This window comes from Phocoena sinus, chromosome 2 (assembly GCF_008692025.1).
Source record: "Phocoena sinus isolate mPhoSin1 chromosome 2, mPhoSin1.pri, whole genome shotgun sequence".
Classification (NCBI taxonomy): Eukaryota; Metazoa; Chordata; class Mammalia; order Artiodactyla; family Phocoenidae; genus Phocoena; species Phocoena sinus.
In genome coordinates, this window is record NC_045764.1 from 152186295 (window position 1) to 152205296 (window position 19002).

Sequence of the window (19002 nt, forward strand, 5' to 3'; positions counted from 1 at the left end):
CTTTCCCCACTCAGTGTCCATACGTTTGTTCTCTACATCTGTGTCTCACTTTCTGCCCTGCAAACCGGTTCATCTGTACCGTTTTTCTATGTTCCATATATATGTGTTAATATACGATATTTTTCTCTTTCTGACTTACTTCACTCTGTATGACAGTCTATAGATCCATCCACGTCTCCACAAATGACCCAATGTTGTCCCCTCTTGTGGCTGAGTAATATTCCATTGTATATATGTACCACATCTTCTTTATCTATTCATCTGTCGATGGACATTTAGGTTGCTTCTGTAACCTGGCTATTGTAAATAGTGCTGCAATGAACATTGGGGTGCATGTGTCTTTTTGAATTATGGTTTTCTCTGGGTATATGCCCAGTAGTGGGATTGCTGGATCATATGGTAATTCTATTTTTAGTTTTTTAAGGAACCTCCATACTGTTCTCCATAGTGGCTGTATCAATTTACATTCCCACCAACAGTGCAAGAGGGTTCCCTTTTCTCCACACCCTCTCCAGCATTTGTTGTTTGTAGATTTTCTGATGATGCCCATTCTAACTGGTGTGAGGTGATACCTCATTGTAGTTTTGATTTGCTTTTCTCTAATAATTAGTGATGTTGAGCAGCTTTTCATGTGCCTCTTGGCCATCTGTATGTCTTCTTCAGAGAAGTCTATTTAGGTCTTCTGCCCATATTTGGATTGGGTTGTTTGTTTTTTTGATATTGAGCTGCATGAACTGTTTATGTATTTTGGAGATTAATCCTTTGTCCGTTGATTCATTTGCAAATATTTTCTCCCATTCTGAGGGTTGTCTTTTCATCTTGTTTATGGTTTCCTTTGCTGTGCAAAAGCTTTTAAGTTTCATTAGGTCCCATTTGTTTATTTTTGTTTTTATTTCCATTATTCTAGGAGATGGATCAAAAAAGATCTTGCTGTGATTTATGTCAAAGAGTGTTCTTCCTATGTTTTCCCCTAACAGTTTTTTAGTGTCTGGTCTTACGTTTAGGTCTCTAATCCATTTTGAGTTTATTTTTGTGTATGGTGTTAGGGACTGTTCCAATTTCATTCTTTTACATGTAGCTGTCCAGTTTTCCCAGCACCACCTATTGAAGAGACTGTCTTTTCTCCATTGTATATCCTTGCCTCCTTTGTCATAGGTTAGTTGACCATAGGTGCATGGGTTTATCTCTGGGCTTTCTATCTTGTTCCATTGATCTATATTTCTGTTTTTGTGCCAGTACCATATTGTCTTGATTACTGTAGCTTTGTAGTATAGTCTGAAGTCAGGGAACCTGATTCCTCCACCTCCGTATTTTCCCCTCAAGACTGCTTTGGCTATTCGGGGTCTTTTGTGTCTCCATACAAATTTTAAGATTTTTTGTTCTAGTTCTGTAAAAAATGCCATTGGTAATTTGATAGGGATTGCATTGGATCTGTAAATTGCTTTGGGTAGTAGAGTCATTTTCACAATATTGATTCTTCCAATCCAAGAACATGGTATATCTCTCCATCTGTTGGTATCATCTTTAATTTCTTTCATCAGTGTCTTATAGTTTTCTGCATACAGGTCTTTTGTCTCCCTAGGTAGGTTTATTCCTAGGTATTTTATTCTTTTTGTTGCAGTGGTAAATGGGAGTGTTTCTTTAATTTCTCTTTCAGATTTTTCATCATTAGGGTATAGGAATGCAAGAGATTTCTGTGCATTAATTTTGTATCCTGCAACTTTACCAAATTCATTGATTAGCTCTAGTAGTTTTCTGGTGGCATCTTTAGGATTCTCTATGTATAGTATCATGTCATCTGCAAACAGTGACAGTTTTACTTCTTCTTTTCCAATTTGTATTCCTTTTATTTCTTTTTCTTCTCTGATTGCCATGGCTAGGACTTCCAAAACTATGTTGAATAATAGTGGTGAGAGTGGACATCCTTGTCTTGTTCCTGATCTTAGAGGAAATGCTTTCAGTTTTTCACCATTGAGAATGATGTTTGCTGTGGGTTTGTCGTATATGGCCCTTATTATGTTGAGATAGGTTCCTTCTGTGCCCACTTTCTGGAGAGTTTTTCTCATAAATGGGTGTTGAATTTTGGCAAAAGCTTTTTCTGCATCTATTGAGATGATCCTATGGTTTTTATTCTTCAATTTGTTAATATGGTGTATCATATTGATTTGCGTATATTGAAGAATACTTGCATCCCTGGCATAAATCCCACTTGATCATGGTGTGTGATCCTTTTAATGTGTTGTTGGATTCTGTCTGCTAGTATTTTGTTGAGGATTTTTGCATCTATATTCATTGGTGATACTGGTCTGCAATTTTCTTTTTTTTGTAGTATCTTTGTCTGGTTTTGGTATCAAGGTGATGGTTGCCTCATAGAATGAGTTTGGGAGCATTCCTTCATCTGCAATTTTTCGGAAGAGTTTGAGGAGGATGGGTGTTAGCTCTGCTCTAAATGTTTGATAGAATTCACCTGTGAAGCCATCTGTCCTGGGCTTTTGTTTGTTGGAAGATTTTTTTTTTTTTTTTTAAAGAAGATGTTGGGGGTAGGAGTTTATTAATTAATTTATTTATTTTTGCTGTGTTGGGTCTTTGTTTCTGTGCGAGGGCTTTCTCTAGTTGTGGCAAGTGGGGGCCACTCTTCATCGCAGTGCACAGGCCTCTCACTATCGCGGCCTCTCTTGTTGTGTAGCACAGGCTCCAGATGCGCAGGCTCAGTAGTTGTGGCTCACGGGCCTAGTTGCTCCACGGCATGTGGGATCCTCCCAGACCAGGGCCCAAACCTGTGTCCCCTGCATTAGCAGGCAGATTCTCAACCACTGTGCCACCAGGGAAGCCCTGTTGGAAGATTTTTAATCAGTTTCAATTTCATTACTTGTGACTGGTCTGTTCATATTTTCTATTTCTTCCTGGTTCAGTCTTGGAAGGTTATACCTTTCTAAGAATTTGTCCATTTCTTCCATGTTGTCCATTTTATTGGCATAGAGTTGCTTGTAGTAGTCTCTTAGGATGCTATGTATTTCTGTGGTGTCTGTTGTAATTTTTCATTTCTAATTTTATTGATTTGAATCCTCTCCCTCTTTTTCTTGATGAGTCTGGCTAATGGTTTATCAATTTTGTTTATCTTCTCAAAGAACCAGCTTTTAGTTTTATTGATCTTTGCTATTGTTTTCTTTGTTTCTATTTCATTTATTTCTGCTCTGATCTTTATGATTTCTTTCCTTCTGCTAACTTTGGGTTTTGTTTGTTCTTCTTTGTCTAGTTTCTTTAGGTGTAAGTTTAGATTGTTTATTTGAGATTTTTCTTGTTTCTTGAGGTAGGCTTGTATAGCTATAAACTTCCCTCTTAGAACTGCTTTTGCTGCATCCCACAGGTTTTGGATCGTTGTGTTTTCTTTGTTATTTGTCTCTAGGTAATTTATGATTTCCTCTTTGATTTCTTCAGTGATCTCTTGGTTATTTAGTATCATATTGTTTAGCCACCATGTGTTTGTGTTTTTTCCTTTTTTTTCCCTGCAATTGTTTTCTAATCTCATAGCGTTTTGTTCAGAAAAGATGCTTGATATGATTTCAATTTTCTTAAATTTACCGAGGCTTGATTTGTGACCCAAGATGTGATCTATCCTGGAGAATGTTCCGTGTGCACTTGAGAAGAAAGTGTAATCTGCTGTTTTGTGATGGAATGTCCTATAAATATCAATTAAATCTATCTGGTCTATTGTGTCACTTAAAGCTTGTGTTTCCTTATTAATCTTCTGTTTGGATGATCTGTCCATTGGTGTAAGTGAGGTGTTAAACTCCCCCACTACTATTGTGTTACTGTCGATTTCCTCTTTTATAGCTGTTAGCAGTTGCCTTATGTATTGAGGTGGTCCTGTGTTGGGTGCATATATATTTATAATCGTTATATCTTCTTCTTGGATTGATCCCTTGATCATTATGTAGTGTCCTTCTTTGTCTCTTGTAATAGTCTTTGTTTTAAAGTTTATTTTGTCTGATATGAGAATTGCTACTCCAGCTTTCTTTTGATTTCCATTTGCATGGAACATCTTTTTCCATCCCCTCACTTTCAGTCTGTATGCGTCCCTAGGTCTGAAGTGGGTCTCTTGTAGACAGCATATATATGGGTCTTGTTTTTGTATCCATTCAGCCAATCTATGTCTTTTGGTTGGAGCATTTAATCCATTTACATTTAAGGTAATTATCGATATGTATGTTCCTATTACCATTTTGTTAATTGTTCTGGGTTTGTTTTTGTAGGTCCTTTTCTTCTCTTGTGTTTCCCACTTAGAGAAGTTCCTTTAGCATTTGTTGTAGAGCTGGTTTGGTGGTGCTGAATTCTCTTAGCTTTTGCTTGTCTGTAAAGCTTTTGATTTCTGCATCGAATCTGAATGAGATCCTTGCTGGGTAGAGTAATCCTGGTGGTATGTTCTTCCCTTTCATCACTTTAAGTATATCATGCCACTCTCTTCTGGCTTGTAGAGTTTCTGCTGAGAAATCAGCTGTTAACCTTATGGGAGTTTCCTTGTATGTTATTTGTCGTTTTTCCCTTGCTGCTTTCAATAATTTTTCTTTGTCTTTAATTTTTGCCAATTTGATTGCTATGTGTCTCAGCGTGTTTCTCCTTGGGTTTATCCTGTATGGGACTCTCTGCGCTTCCTGGACTTGGGTGGCTATTTCCTTTCCCATGTTAGGGAAGTTTTCGACTATAATCTCTTCAAATATTTTCTCGGGTCCTTTCTCTCTCTCTTCTCCTTCTGGCACCCCTATAATGCAAATGTTGTTGCATTTAATGTTGTCCCAGAGGTCTCTTGGGCCGTCTTCATTTCTTTTCATTCTTTTTTCTTTATTCTGTTCTGCAGCAGTGAATTCCACCATTCCGTCTTCCAGGTCACTTATCCGTTCTTCTGCCTCAGTTATCCTGCTATTGATTCCTCCTAGTGTATTTTTCATTTCAGTTATTGTATTGTTCATCTCTGTTTGTTTGTTCTTTAATTCTTCCAGGTCTTTGTTAAACATTTCTTGCATCTTCTCAATCTTTGCCTCCATTCTTTTTCTGAGGTCCTGGATCATCTTCACTATCATTATTCTGAATTCTTTTTCTGGAAGTTTGCCTATCTCCACTTCATTTAGTTGTTTTTCTGTTTTGTTTTTGTTTGTTTGGCTATATTAGGTCTTCGTTGCTGCGTGTGGGCTTTCTCTAGTTGTGGCGAGCAGGGGCTACTCTTCATTGCAGTGTGCGGGCTTCTCACTGCGGGGGCTTCTCTTGTTGTGGAGCATGGGCTCTAGGAGCGTGGGTTTCAGTAGTTGTAGCATGCAGGTTCAGGAGTTGTGGCTCTTGAGCTCTAGAGCGCAGGCTCAGTATTGGAGCACACGGGCTTAGTTGCTCCGCGGCATGTGGGATCTTCCCGGGCCAGGGCCCGGACCCATGTTCCCTGCATTGGCAGGTGGATTCTTAACCACTGTGCCACCACGGAAGCCCATTTTTCTGGGGTTTTATCTTGTTCCTTCATCTGGTTCATAGCCCTCTGCCTTTTCATCTTGTCTATCTTTCTGTGAATGTGGTTTTTGTTCCACAGGCTGCAGGACTGTAGTTCTTCTTGCTTCTGCTGTCTGCCCTCTGCTGCCAATGTTTTTAAAATACAACTTCCTGGGCATTGTCCCAGGGTTCTGATTTAACAGGTCAGGGATGGGGCCCTTAAACACTCACCAAGTTATCCTGATATACAGTCCTCTACTAAAGGACCTACCCTCAGCTGGGCTGTTCAATGAACATGTGGGCAAAATGTGTCAGGCCAACTGATGCCATGTTCTTTCAGAGCCTTTTCCTGAGGCCAATTAAGCAAGGCTGGCTTCTTTTTGTTTCCTGATTCATTATCAGCTATGCTGGAAAGGATCACAAGCTTTGGAGTTAGACCACCTGGGTTCAGATCCTGACGCTGCCACTTCCTAGCTTAGGAATTACCTAACCTCTTGGAGCTTCCTCACCTTGCCCAGCACAGGGTAAGCTCTCAGCGTTTACTATGACATTTTTAAAATTTAGGCCCAAAACAACTCTGGCTACTGCTAATGTAGGGTCATCTTCCACAATTCTGGGCAGAAATAAGGGCCTTCCAAACTGTAATGTGGCACTGCTAAGCAAGCCATAACAGCAGATCCAAGGAAACTTGTTCAGGAGAAGTGCAGCCTCATGAATCCCCAGTCAAAGGAAAATTACTAGTATAACCTGCACCATCTGTAGCCTCATCATGTCAGAAATATTCCGAAAAAAAAAAAAAAAAAAAGAAATATTCCGAGAAGAGGGACCACATGAGCCCCTCAATTCATCCCAACTGTGACCACAGCGCAGGCAATGATAAACATCTGCCTCCACCACTGAGTGTTTTCAAGGAGCCAGAACCTACCTAATGGGGCAGGTGGGAGGTTTTTCAATACTTTCAGGGGTTTAAAATGTTCTTTTAGAGGGAAATTTCCTGTATATAGGTTAAGCCCTCAACTATTCATATTTTGCTTACGCTAACAGACATGTATGGAAGTTCAACATGGTGGCTGCTTTTATTAATTTATTGGTTGAACTGTGCAGTATACAGGATGGCATAACGCTTCCTTCAGGATTGCAGAGGCTACTGACCAAAGCCTAGAGCAGTGCTGCCCAAGACAATTATCATGTCAACCACATATGTGCTTTAACATTTTCCAATAGCCTCATATAAAAGGTTGGGAAAAAAGCAGGTGAAATTAATTTTGATAACGTTTTATTTAATCACACTTAAAACATTTAGCATTTTCACGTCATCAATATTTTAAAATGAGATATTTTGTGGGTTTTTTCCTTTTTTTTCTACTAAGTCTTTGAAGTCCAGTGTGTGTTTCATGTGGACAGCCCATCTCAATTCATACTAGCCACATTTCAAGGGCTCAGTAGCTATAAGATGGTAGTGACTACTGTACTGAATCCATGCAGGTGTAAAGGCCTCAAACAGCCTGTCAGATAGGATAGGCTGAAAAGAATTGCCTATGCTCAACTATTATGATAATCTGAGACCCATACACTCCTAGTAATTGGTTACTAGTAACCATACACTCCTAGTAACATTCTTCTGGGAAGAATGTGACAGATTGGTATGAGTTGATGCATTCATTCTTTCACTCTTTCCGATTCATGCATTCATGTATTCATTAGAGATTTATCAACCACTCATCAGTATTTACCCAGCTTCACCCTGGTCTTATCTTGACCTCAGGTCCACTCCTCCCCTTTCACTGAAGACTCTAGCCCTGGACTCCCAGTCTTCCCTACCTCAAGTCCTTGCATCATTATTGTGGATAAGCCATCCCAAATCCTAGAAGCTCACTGTCACCACCTCCTCATGACCTAATTCCCACGGTACTTCAGACACACTTGATGTGTCATTACAGGGTACTGCTCCACCTCTAGAATCATAAAGTCACACCCCCACTCTAATGGATCCCCTCATGGCTTTCTGCCTCTCTCACTTTCACTCCTGCATCATCTGTTCTTTAACTCCATTGAACCCATGAGCCATTTTTTAAATCACTCTCTTCCTAATATCGACTCTCTTGCCCACTGTTCTTTGATGACACCTGCCTAGGTTAGTAAAAGCCATTCTTCTTCTTGGCTCTTACATCTGGGCTGCCGAGCACCAGTGAAACAATTACTAGCCGCACAGATTGGAGCTATTAGTGTGCTGGTCTGCAACCTCACTTTAGCCCTCAACCTTCCCCAGCCATCCTGTGTTCTTAGCTCTCTCTCCTATTTCCACAATGACCATTCTTTTCAAACTTGCTGCTCTGTTGCCTGCCTTCCTGCTCTGAAGATCAACTTTAGAGAAAAAATAGAACCACCCAGTGCAAACTCTCTGCTCCCCGTTGCCACAGCAACACGATGGCCAGCATCAGTAACCACCTTTTCCTCTTTCCCTCCCAACACAGTGGCTGACCGCTCCGCCAGGCTTGGGATCTCCCACTCTTTCCTCCTCAGGAACTGTGCCCCTTCTGCTCACCCCTCTCCTTTTCTTCCCTGACTCCTTCCCATCAACATTTAATCATGCTCAAATCACTCCTATACTATGAGAGTCAGGCGACGTCCCCCTCCAGCCATTCCTCCATCTCCCCACATCTTCAGAGCCAAGCTTCTTGAAAGTCTTGTCTGCTCCTCTGTCTCCTTCCTCACCCCTCATTCATCTTCATTCCACTGAGGTACAGCTTCCACCCTCATCACTCCACTGACTCCCCACCAAAGTTCCCAATGCCTTCCTTGTGGATAAATTCAATAGACACTCTCCAAGCTTTATTATTTCTTGAATATTCTGTAAATTTGCATAACTCTCCCTTCTTAGAAGATTCTCTTCCCTCAAGTTCTGTGACATTCTCGTTTTCCTTCCAACTCTGTGGACATTTTGTCCTAGTACCTTTTATTTCTGTTCCATCCTTTCAATGATGGTATTTCTAGGATTTCATCCTTGGCCTGTCTCCTCTTCTTTAAAGTGCCTCTTTGTGAAACTTTCACCACTCCAATGGCTTCAAATAGCACCCATATACAGATAACTCACACATCTACATTTTTAACCCTTTTCTTGCGCCATAGACTCATAAATCCTTCTGCCCATAGATTTCTCCAGTAGATGTCTCAGAAGCACTTCAAAGACCCAACACACAAAGTTGCACTCATTTCCTTCCCCCACCATCCTCTAAAAATCCACTACCCCAGCTTCTCAGTCCTCTTCTTTGTGAGTGGCACAATCATCTATCAAGTTATCCTGGCTTCCTGCTTTTTCCCCGTCTTTTACTTTCATATTTGATCTATCCCCAAGCCTGGGTGGTTTGGCCTTCTTTATATTTATTTAGTCAGTCCACTTCCTCCCCGCAGCCACTCCTAACTGGTGTTGATTGTCCTCCTACCGTCCATCCACTTTCCACACCGCGGCTGGAACAATCTTTCTACCATGCAAATCACGTCGGGTCATACTGCTGGTTAAAAACCTCTTTGCAAACCCTCACTATCTTCAAAATTCAGTCAAACTCCATAGCATAGCATTGAAGGCCCTTCATTATTGCCCTCTGCTCACCTCCCATCTCACCTGTTAGCTCTTCCTTCCTATCACAACTCTCCCTGGAGGCGAGAATCACACTGCTAAACTACCTGAGACTCTAACATGCTGTCAGGACTTTTAGATGCTTTTTTCTCAGCCTCAAATACCTCTCCTTCCCCACCAGGTCTACCCCATCCCTCTGCCTTCACCCAATTACTGCCTAACAGGCTTTCAAGTCTCAGCCTAGACATTCCTTCCTCAAGGAAGCTTTCCCAGATCTCCTACACCCACCCACCCACAGACACACCACCGCCCACACCCCCGGTCTGGGCCAGAAGCCTCCTCCTATTTGCTTCTGAAACATCTTCGCTACTTTGGGCTCAACACCGTCACTGTCTGTTTACTCATCAGTATCTCAGTAAGTTGTATACTTCGTGAGGTTCACCACTCTAACGCCATCACCCAGCCCAGTGCCAGGGCATTCAACACATTCATTCATTCATTAGTAATTAATTAATGAAAAATCCTTCTTTCTGAAGAGCTTTGGTTTCATAAGGAAACCAAGCATAAGCATAATAACATCCAGACTTGCAAAGGCGGACACACAACGGGAACTTCTCTGTATTTTCCAAAGATTTTTTTGCTTTACAGAATAATTCTGAAAGTGCTTTTCTTTCAAAGTCCCCTGCATATTTGAAATCTGACTTGATTTACAGTTATCATTTAAAGAAAAACAGCCCTTGCATTATTACACCTAATAATGAGGTATCTGTTTCCTTCTGTGGCTGTGCTCCCTCACCCTGCCTCCTCACATGGCTCCTGCCAGCCTTCTTTCTTTGATTCTTTTCTCTCCATTCCTTCCCTTGGAGTACTAGAGCCTTGCGTAATTATCCCATGCTAATGGCCGTCAAATACAACAGCAAATTTTCTCCCAAAGGACCAGATAGAAAATGTTTTTGGCTTTGCAGGCCATGGGTCTCTGGAGCAGCTGCTTGACTTTGCCATTGTAGCATGAAAGCAGCCACAGAAATACCTAAATGAGTGATCCTGGCTGTGTTTCAACAAAACTTTATTACAGAAACAAGCAATGGACCCGACTTGGTCCTCAGGCTGTAGTTTGCCAACTCCCGAAATACATAACCTGAGCACAGACCCTTTTGAACCATGAACAACAGTTGCCCTGAGTGGGTAACAACCTTGTCATGTTCAAGGAATAGCAAGGGGGTCAATGTAGAAAAGCTGCAGCCAGACCGACTTCACTTATATCGCAGATCTACCACTTTCTCACTGTTTGACCTTGGGCCAGTAACTTAACCTCTCTGTGCTCAGTTTTCTCCTCTATAAAATGGGAATAAAAATAGCGTCTCATAATAGTTGTTAGACAATTTAAATGTGTTAATACATGTAATGACCATCGAACAATGCCTGCACTTATAAGCGCTCTATAAAAGGTTATAGGATAGTAAAGGGTCCCTCTGCCATGATCCCCACTAAAGGATAGATTGTAACAAGAATATTGGCAATAAAGAAGAACACGGTCATTCTCTTAGTATTTGGCCATACCTTGCTCTGGGTGACATTCCCTTGGACTCATTTCCAGTCAAAATCACAGCTCCCTCCTCTCCTGAGACTGTCTCTGTTGCCCTGCTCTGTGGATAGCCTGTAGTCAGTCCATCTCCCACCTCTAAATGCCTTAGGCCCACCTCCCAGCACCACGGAGGCTTATCTCACAAACTAGTGGTTTAAAGTACATTTTGACTAGGTGGTCCATCGCATGCTGGTTATGTGGTTTTGGAAATACTAACCCTGCAAAAAGATGCATATTTTTGACAGTGGTGAAAAGATAATACATGGAGAAAGGACAGTCTTTTCAACAAATGGTGCTGGGTCGTGTGAACATCCACGTGCATATATAGGTGTATTGTATACTTCACACCTTATCCAAAAATTAACTCCAAATGGATCGTAGAAAAAGTTCTGGAAATGGATAGTGGTGATGGTTGTGCAACATTGTGAATATAATTAATGCCATTGGATTGCACACTTAAAAGGGTTAAAATGATCAATTTTATGTTAGCATATTTTATTATGACAAAAAAGATCATAGACCTAAATATAAAAGCTAAAATGGTAAAACTTCTAGCATAAAACAGGAGAAAATCTACATGACCTTGGGTTAGGCAGAGAGTTTAGATACGACACAAAAACATGATCCATAAAAGAAAAAAATTGATAAAATTTGACTTCATCAAAATTAAAAGTTGTACTCTGTGAAAGACATTGTTAAGAGTAAGAAGCTAAACCATAGACTGAGAGAACATATTTGCAAATCACATTTCTAACAAAGGACTTATATCCAGAACACATTAAGAACTCTCAAAGCTCAGCAGGAAAATAAACAATCCAATTTTTAAATGGACAGAAGATCTGAACAAACAACAAAGAAGATATAGGAATGGCCAATAAACATATGAAAGGATACTCAACATCATTAGTCATTAGGGAAATTCAAATTAAAACCACCATGAAATACCACTACACACTTATTAGACTGGCAAAACCAAAACAAAACTGTCAATATCAAGGATTGGTGAGAATGTGAAGCACTGATGCTCTCATTTCTTCCTAGTGGGAATTCAGAATGGTACAGCTGCTTTGAATAACAACTTGGCACATTTCCAGAAATGCCTTTTCCCCACACCTTACTTGTCCAGAGCCCATGAATAATAGGGACTCCTAGATGTCTATTTTATTCTTTGGGTTACAGTACGATACCACTGTTTATTTTGCTGTTCAAGTTCCAACCCTGGCTATGGGAGCTCATTCAGGTTGGCTCCTGGGCCTTTTCAACATGCCCCCTCTTTTTTATTTTTGTTCTTGATCCCTTCCTTCTTTTCTGACACCACAGGAATTAACCACCTTTCCAAGGAAAATGGAAACCTAGACCTGGGCACTGGCATGCTCATCACCACTGGGTTGTCACTGCTTCTGGTCCCTTTCAGTGGATAAAGCTAGGAAATATATGTATGTATAACAACCCATGCATAACCCATATATAACCCATAACCCATATATATTTATTTCTATACCCATCTATCTGTGTATGTATATTAAGCAAAACCCAAACCCATGAATCTACACGGAAAGCTCTGACTCCAATCCAGCATCACTCTTTGTGAGCCCATGAATGCTCCCCAGCATGACCCTTATCAATTTCCAGTACTGCCCTTAGACCCAGGCAAGCAGTGTCGCTGCCCAGTGGCTATTTGGAATGCCTTCCTCCAAATTTTCTAATTTGCCCTTGGTACCTGAGACCACAGAGCACCAGGCAGAGCACCCCAAACTTAGACCAGGATCTACATACTCTCCAGTCACCATTTTTCTCCTTTAAGTACACTTTCTTATCCTCTGCACCAGCATGGGGTTGACCAGATATCCCAAGGGTCTCCAGGACTTGTGCCTACCGAGTCATCCTAGGAGTTGATCACTCTCTCTGGCTTGTTCAGTATTTCTTTCACAGAACCACATGAGATTGGACCACTAGAATGATGCTGTCATGCTGATTTAGGATGACTCAAATTGTTTATTTGAACAGGAGCTCTGCCAAAAGTATTTATTTGCCCAGGACCCTCACAACCTAGGAGTGGCCCTGTCAATTTCTATCTTGTTTTATACATGTGTTGAAAGGTCCAAGTCTTAACCATATCTGCATTCCCCTCCCCACGATGGTGCCTATCTTAGTGCCTTGTATGTAATAGATGCTCCATAAATATTTTTCAGAATGAATGCCTAGAGGAATGAGTAATAATCTCAGATTTACATATTTCTTTTGATCCAAGCTTCTAACTATGTTTTTCCTACACAAATTCCCAGATCTTCATCATTCTTCTGAGTGGCAAAGAGGGATTTTCATGTCCCCAAGCCCTCCAGTCACTGACCTGCCCGTTGATGTGCTGATAGCTTATCAAGAAGGAACAAACACGCCTCCAGCTTCTCTTGACAGTGAACTGCAAGTGAACTTCAACTCCAAGACACGTGAAAACAGCCAAGGGTGGGAATGATGGTTGAGTGGTTTCAAGTCAGGCAGCCTGGTAGTTTGAACAATGCTTTGGCTGCAACAAATTGTAGTGATAGAACATATGTTTGTCGTGCTTTGCTTTTGATCTTCTGCTCCAAGGTTGAGGATACTCTCCCAAGGGGTAAAGAAAAAAGCAAGATGAACTGGGAAGAAGAAAACTGGCCTCACCCATCACTGAAATATTTCGTACCTGAAGCACCTTGAGGGAAGAACATGGTGGCAGCTCAAAGCAGTCACCTGATTAAGGGGCTTGGGTTTGGTCCTGACTCAGAGGGAAATACAACTCCACCTAGAGGCCCCCGCAGAGCACCTGCACACTCACAGCCAAGCCTGGGCTTGGCCCCAGCGGATATAAGAGAAAAGATGACTACCAGAGCCACCAGGAGGGTGGGAGGCTTGCTGTTGCCAGGTCCACCCACGTGGATCACAATGACCGCATGAGGTCATGGAATGTTGAAGATGAAATTAAAGTGGGTCCTAAGTCATAAAGTTGCAGGTGGGTGGGCATCCTTTCAACAGGGCTCCCAGGAATAGAGCTGTACCTCTCTCCTTGATGATCCTGGGAAGTAGCTACCTCTCCCAGACAGAGTTGGGGTCAAATCCAGACATGTCCCACCAAAACCCACTCTCCCCAGGGCTTGCTGGGATGGAAGGATAACTACAGCCCCCAGCCCCCAGGATCTGTCTAGGTGAGGGTAGGGTACGCAAAGTTTGAGACAGAGGTGAACCGACAGGTAGCTTCTTAGGGAAGCAGCAGAAAGGTGGCAAGAAGCTGGCAGCAGCCCCTGAGAGGGCTCCGGCACCATGGACAATGGCGACCCTCTTGAGCCTGAGACAAAAGGTGAAAATGCATCCCATTTCTCACCACTCAGGCCCTTCTGGCTGCCTCAGTGTAATGCCTAGTGACCACGCAGACCTGGAAGCGCCCTTCCCTCCTCTCCTGGGACCCTCAAGAATTGGGGTGATGTGTGACATTGACTTGACTTCGGGGCTTGCCGAACAGGGAGTGAGAGAGTTGGTTGCAATGCTGTGCTGGAACTGGCTCATACCAGCTCTGGCTGACTTTAATTTTCATTCTGTGAGCTGGCCGATGTCATGTCGATAGTTGGAAATCAGCCACGTTAGGAATATTTACACCACCTGAATTGGCTAACATTACAAAGCAGGATTTTTTTTTTTTTCTGGAGAGCCAGTTAAACAGTTACCAATATTCCACTGGTTGGATGGAATTCTAAAATTGTTTATCTAATGAGGAAATTAAGAAATCATCACTTTATGAGGGCTACGTCTGATGGCTAAGCTGCTGTATGTCTTCTAAATGTCTGACCACTGCTACTTCCACCCCTTGTCACACAGACCTTGTCTTATAGGCTGGGAAATAAATGTTGGAGCTTGGGTCTATGGACAAGGGCTGAGAAGGACACAAACCTGCATGGAATCATTAGGAACTCCACTATCTTAGAAACTGGGTGGTCAAAACTTGCAACCCATGCCATGAATGCTCAGCCCACCCGAAGAGAGAAGGTCGGTTGAGTTTTGACAGGCCATCCAGTGGTGCAGCCTGGCTTCCTGAAACCACTGCATCCTGCTGACGTGGGAGGACTAGCCCTGGACTTTGTGTGGCTTTCAGGAGCCCAGGGCTGGTTCCAGATCAGTGGCCCAATGGCAGAAAAATCACATTTAGCAAGTGCAGGGGACTAGTGTGAGGGAAGCCCAGGACACTTGTATTTAATCATAGCAATTAGTTTCAATCCCAAGGAGATTTGCAAGCCCTTCCTTCTGCGTGGTCATAAATTTGGACTGGAAGGAAGAGAAGCTAGGTCAGGTCCTTAGGAATCAAGTTATCCCTCTCACTCTCTGGAACTGCTTCTGTTCCGCTTTATTTTACACTTGACCCAAGTCACCTGCCCTTCCCCTTGCCCTCCCAGCATCATCTGTGCCTGCCAATGAGGAATTCTAGGCATTAGCACACGTCCTTCCCCTGAAAGAGTAAAGCAGACCCTGAACCCCACCCGAGCTAATAAGAAGGAAAAGAAGGAGCAAGCAGGGCTTCCCTGGTGGCGCAGTGGTTGAGAGTCTGCCTGCCGATGCAGGGGACATGGGTTCGTGCCCCGGTCCGGGAAGATCCCACACGCCGCGGAGCGGCTGGGCCCGTGAGCCATGGCCGCTGAGCCTGCACGTCCGTCCGGAGCCTGTGCTCCAAAACGGGAGAGGCCACAACAGTGAGAGGCCCACGTACCGCAAAAAAAAAAAAAGAAGGAGCAAGCAGCCAACGTCCAAGGCTGGCCCAACACAGGGGGTGGGACAGGAACGAGGCCTCCAGAGAACACGACGGGCGTTTAGCACAGATGATTCAGCCAGGAGGCAGCTCTGTGTCAGGGAAAGAGGGATCGTAGAGGGGAGCCCCCCTGGCAGCGCTGAAGGAAGGCTGTAGTCCCTTGGCACCTTGAGTCACGCGAGGCTAAGGGACAAAGGCTGCAGCCAGGACTCGGGTTGCAGATGAGAGAAACAGAGGCGCAGGGCGGCCAGTGGTGGGCTCCACCTGAAAGGCCAGCGGGTTTCGTTTCCAGAATCGAGGAGATGAGTTTTTCTTCCAGATGAGAGTGACACCGTGTCGGCACGGCAGAGCAGTGACGAAACACTCTACTGTGAGGCTGAAGCCCCCATGGCTGTCGAAAAAGAGAAACCAGCCCGGGAGAGCTCAGAAACAGACCTTGAGATTGAAGGTGAGCGAGCGCGGGCCTTTGGCGGGTGAGGGGTGGCTTGCCTCCTTCCTCAGAAGCTGGAGAAATCGGTTTCCCAGTTGGCCAAGGCTCTGCCCGGTGGGATGTGCTGCAGAGGGAATGGGGCAGAAACACCTGTGCTCAGTTTTATGCCACGACCTCCCCGAGGCTGGCCCGGGGGCAGCAGTCTCTGCTACCCCATGCTCGTGGCTGGACTCGTGAGCAGAGGGGTCCCATCAGCTTGCTGAAAGCTGGAGCAATAAGTGAACAGGGGCTCCTGGTTTTTCTGAACGTTTCCACATGGCATCTTATGTCACCTTTGCAATAGTCCCGGGAGGTAGGCATTATTACCTGCCCTTTACAGAGGGGGGAAACTGAGGTTTAGAAGGATCATGTGAGTTGCCCAAGGCCACCGAGAGTTTGCCGATGTTTGCCGACCCCATGTTCTCCCCACCTTGTCGATCTACCTTCTCTATTCCATATTCCAGGGGCCCCTGGAGGATTTATGGCCCATCTTGCATCCTGGCGACGTTCCTCTACTCACATTAGAGCTCTTGTTTCCCCAGCTTGAGAGCCCCGTGTTTTCCTTCCCTGTGTTTGTTCCCTCCGACAAATCCAAGCGTGTCTGGGTATGGGGAGGGGTGCAAGCTGAGTTGGAGCAAAGACTCTGTTATTGCAAACAACACCTCCACCCTCTTCTCCTTTCCAGTTTCCCCAAGGAAGGAAGTGCCAAAAATGACACTTGGGAAGCAGGGCCAGAACAGTGCTGGCTCCACCTGATGGGCTGGCCCCAAACTTCCCGGGCTGAGGCCAGCCGGCCCAGTGGCCCTTTCCCTCCTGTGTCCCGGCGCTAGGTGGTAGGCTGTGATCAGTGGCAGCAGAGATGCAGGGGAAGCTGCTCTGCCAAGTTCCGCTGTGTCGCTCGTCTCCATGGTCACCGCCCCCCCAGGGTCCACATACGACTTCATCCTCAACACAGACCTCCTCCCTGCCACCGCCCGGGGAGCCTGTTGTTGCCCTCCTAACTTCTTTTCCGCTTCGAGGCTGCTGGTGATATTGCTTGCGACGCTGAATTTTACCTGGTTGGCAGGGTGGCAGATGGAAACACTGGATGTTTTGTCCCAGACTCCAGCTTCTAGCTCATTGCCCCTCCCCACCACCCCTCCCGGCAAGTGATAACATTGTTGCAAGCTGCCTCTAAAACATTACCTAGGGAATACAGCTAGAAGGCGTCCGCAGAATCAACTGGAGCAGAGTGAGTGCCAAGGACAAAGCTGGGGGTTACCTACTCTGCTTTAGCAAACAGGAGCCTCTAACGACTGAATCTGGCACCAGCTATTCTGTGCCGGAAGGACACCCAGGGCTCAGCTCCTCCAGCTTCTGGTGCCTCTACAGCTGGTGCTGAGATGCTGGGAATGGGGCAGGAAGGGCTTCCTGGGATGAGCTGAGACGTGAGCCAGGCAGGAATAGCAAGCTGGTGGTGAGGCTACAGAAGAGGGGAAGTTGCTCGACCACGACGTGCTGCTCTTCCTATACAACAGGCGATTTTGCACCCCAGGGGACACTTGGCAAACTGGGGGTGGGGTGAGGGGTGGGGGGATGCTACTAGAATCTCATGGGCAGAGGCCAAGAATCCTGCCAAATATCTTACACTGCACGGAACAGCCCCTCACAGCAGAGAATTATCCAACTCAAAATGTCCTTAGTGCCGAGGCTGAAAAATCCTGGTCTGCAACCACCGGGAAAAGAAGGCCAATTTATAGCTGTGCCTGCAAAATCAACTTCCTTGAAAAGACCTTGTCCTTTCACCAACAAAGCTTTCATTGTCCGTCTTAGAAATGTCTGGGGTGGGTTGGCCAAAGACCCTGAGATCTGAAGGAACAAAACAGATGCCGGCTTAGACCCCTGCTGGCCATGGAAAGCCCTGTGTCAACAGAGCTTGCTTAATGAGGACAGGGCTGTGGGGCATCCAGAACCCAGGGAGGCCCTCTGCCCACCGATCACGAGTCAGGATGGTCTAAAGCCCAAGGAACAAAAGCCCCCAAGAGGTTAGAATGGAGAAGAGCAGCCCCCATTCTGTTCGCTGGTTTAAGCACTTATCAGCTGTGTGTGATTTGGGGCTAGCTCTGTTCATTGGTAAAGTAGGAATGACAGTCCTTTTTGTGAGGAAAAATGACATGCAAGTCTTTGAAAGAAGCAAACCCACTCAAATGCAAGTTTGTTTCCAATGGATTTGGGGGTCTCTCCATCTTGCACTGATCTGCCACCTTCAGAAGCCCACTGTGTCCTACTTGGGCTTTTTCTAGTTGGTACTTCTCTACATCTTTAGTAAAACTCTTTGTGGCTCACATTTTTACAGTGGTAGTGAAACTAAAACTGCAATGGAGACTCCCTCAGCCATCACCAATCACCAGCTTTTTGTCTGGTTGGCCTTTCAAAGCTGTCCTGAGGTGGGCAAGGATGCACTCACACACCCTTTTGCTCAGTCACTAGATGCAGTCAACCTGGGGAGGTGGGGACGGAGCATATTGTTTCTCCTAGGTAGCATGGAGCCTAAAACCAGGGGCCTTCTCTCTTACCCAAAGGGAGATGTCCATGTGGGGCTTTCTGGATTTAGGGTCTCCCACCCCTGGCTGACTTTCCAGTTGGAGCTGGAACATACACCCATAGGGAAAGAGCCTCAGACAAGAGGGGACACCAGTCAGAATCGAATGTGGTCTGGGTTAACAGGGAGATAAGGCAAAGGTAGAAGAGAAACTCTGCTTCATCCACTTGCATCTTTTTCTGCAGATACGGAGAAATTTTTCACCACCAGACAAAGGGAGCTGTACCTGGAGGCCTGCAGACTTGTCGGTGTAGTGCCCGTCTCCTACTTCATCCGGAACATGGAGGAGTCCTATGTGAACCTCAACCACTATGGACTGGGCCCCAGGGGTACCAAGGCCATTGCTATAGCCCTGGTGGTGAGCATACCAGTGCGGGCACGTGAAGGCTGGCGGAAGTGGGGACTTGACAGGGTGGTAGGCCCAAGAGTCAGAGAGCCCCACCTTGGGACCCTGCATTGCAACCTCTGTGCCCACCTTGCCCTAGACTCTGCATGACTACCAGTTGCTTTCCCCAACAGGCATGGATGCCCATTAGCTCCTGGGAAGGAG

At 44.7% G+C, this 19002-nt stretch overlaps 1 protein-coding gene across 1 annotated transcript in view; it reads left to right on the plus strand.

The window, feature by feature from the left end:
* The first annotated feature begins 13928 nt into the window (after positions 1 to 13928).
* LRRC74A (leucine rich repeat containing 74A) overlaps positions 13929 to 19002 on the plus strand; it is a 42771-nt gene continuing 37697 nt past the window's right edge. Inside the window, exons 1-3 of the mRNA XM_032621751.1 lie at positions 13929 to 13965; positions 15722 to 15850; positions 18638 to 18810. Coding sequence (XP_032477642.1) covers positions 13929 to 13965; positions 15722 to 15850; positions 18638 to 18810 — 339 coding nt within the window. The remainder of the gene's footprint in view (positions 13966 to 15721; positions 15851 to 18637; positions 18811 to 19002) is intronic.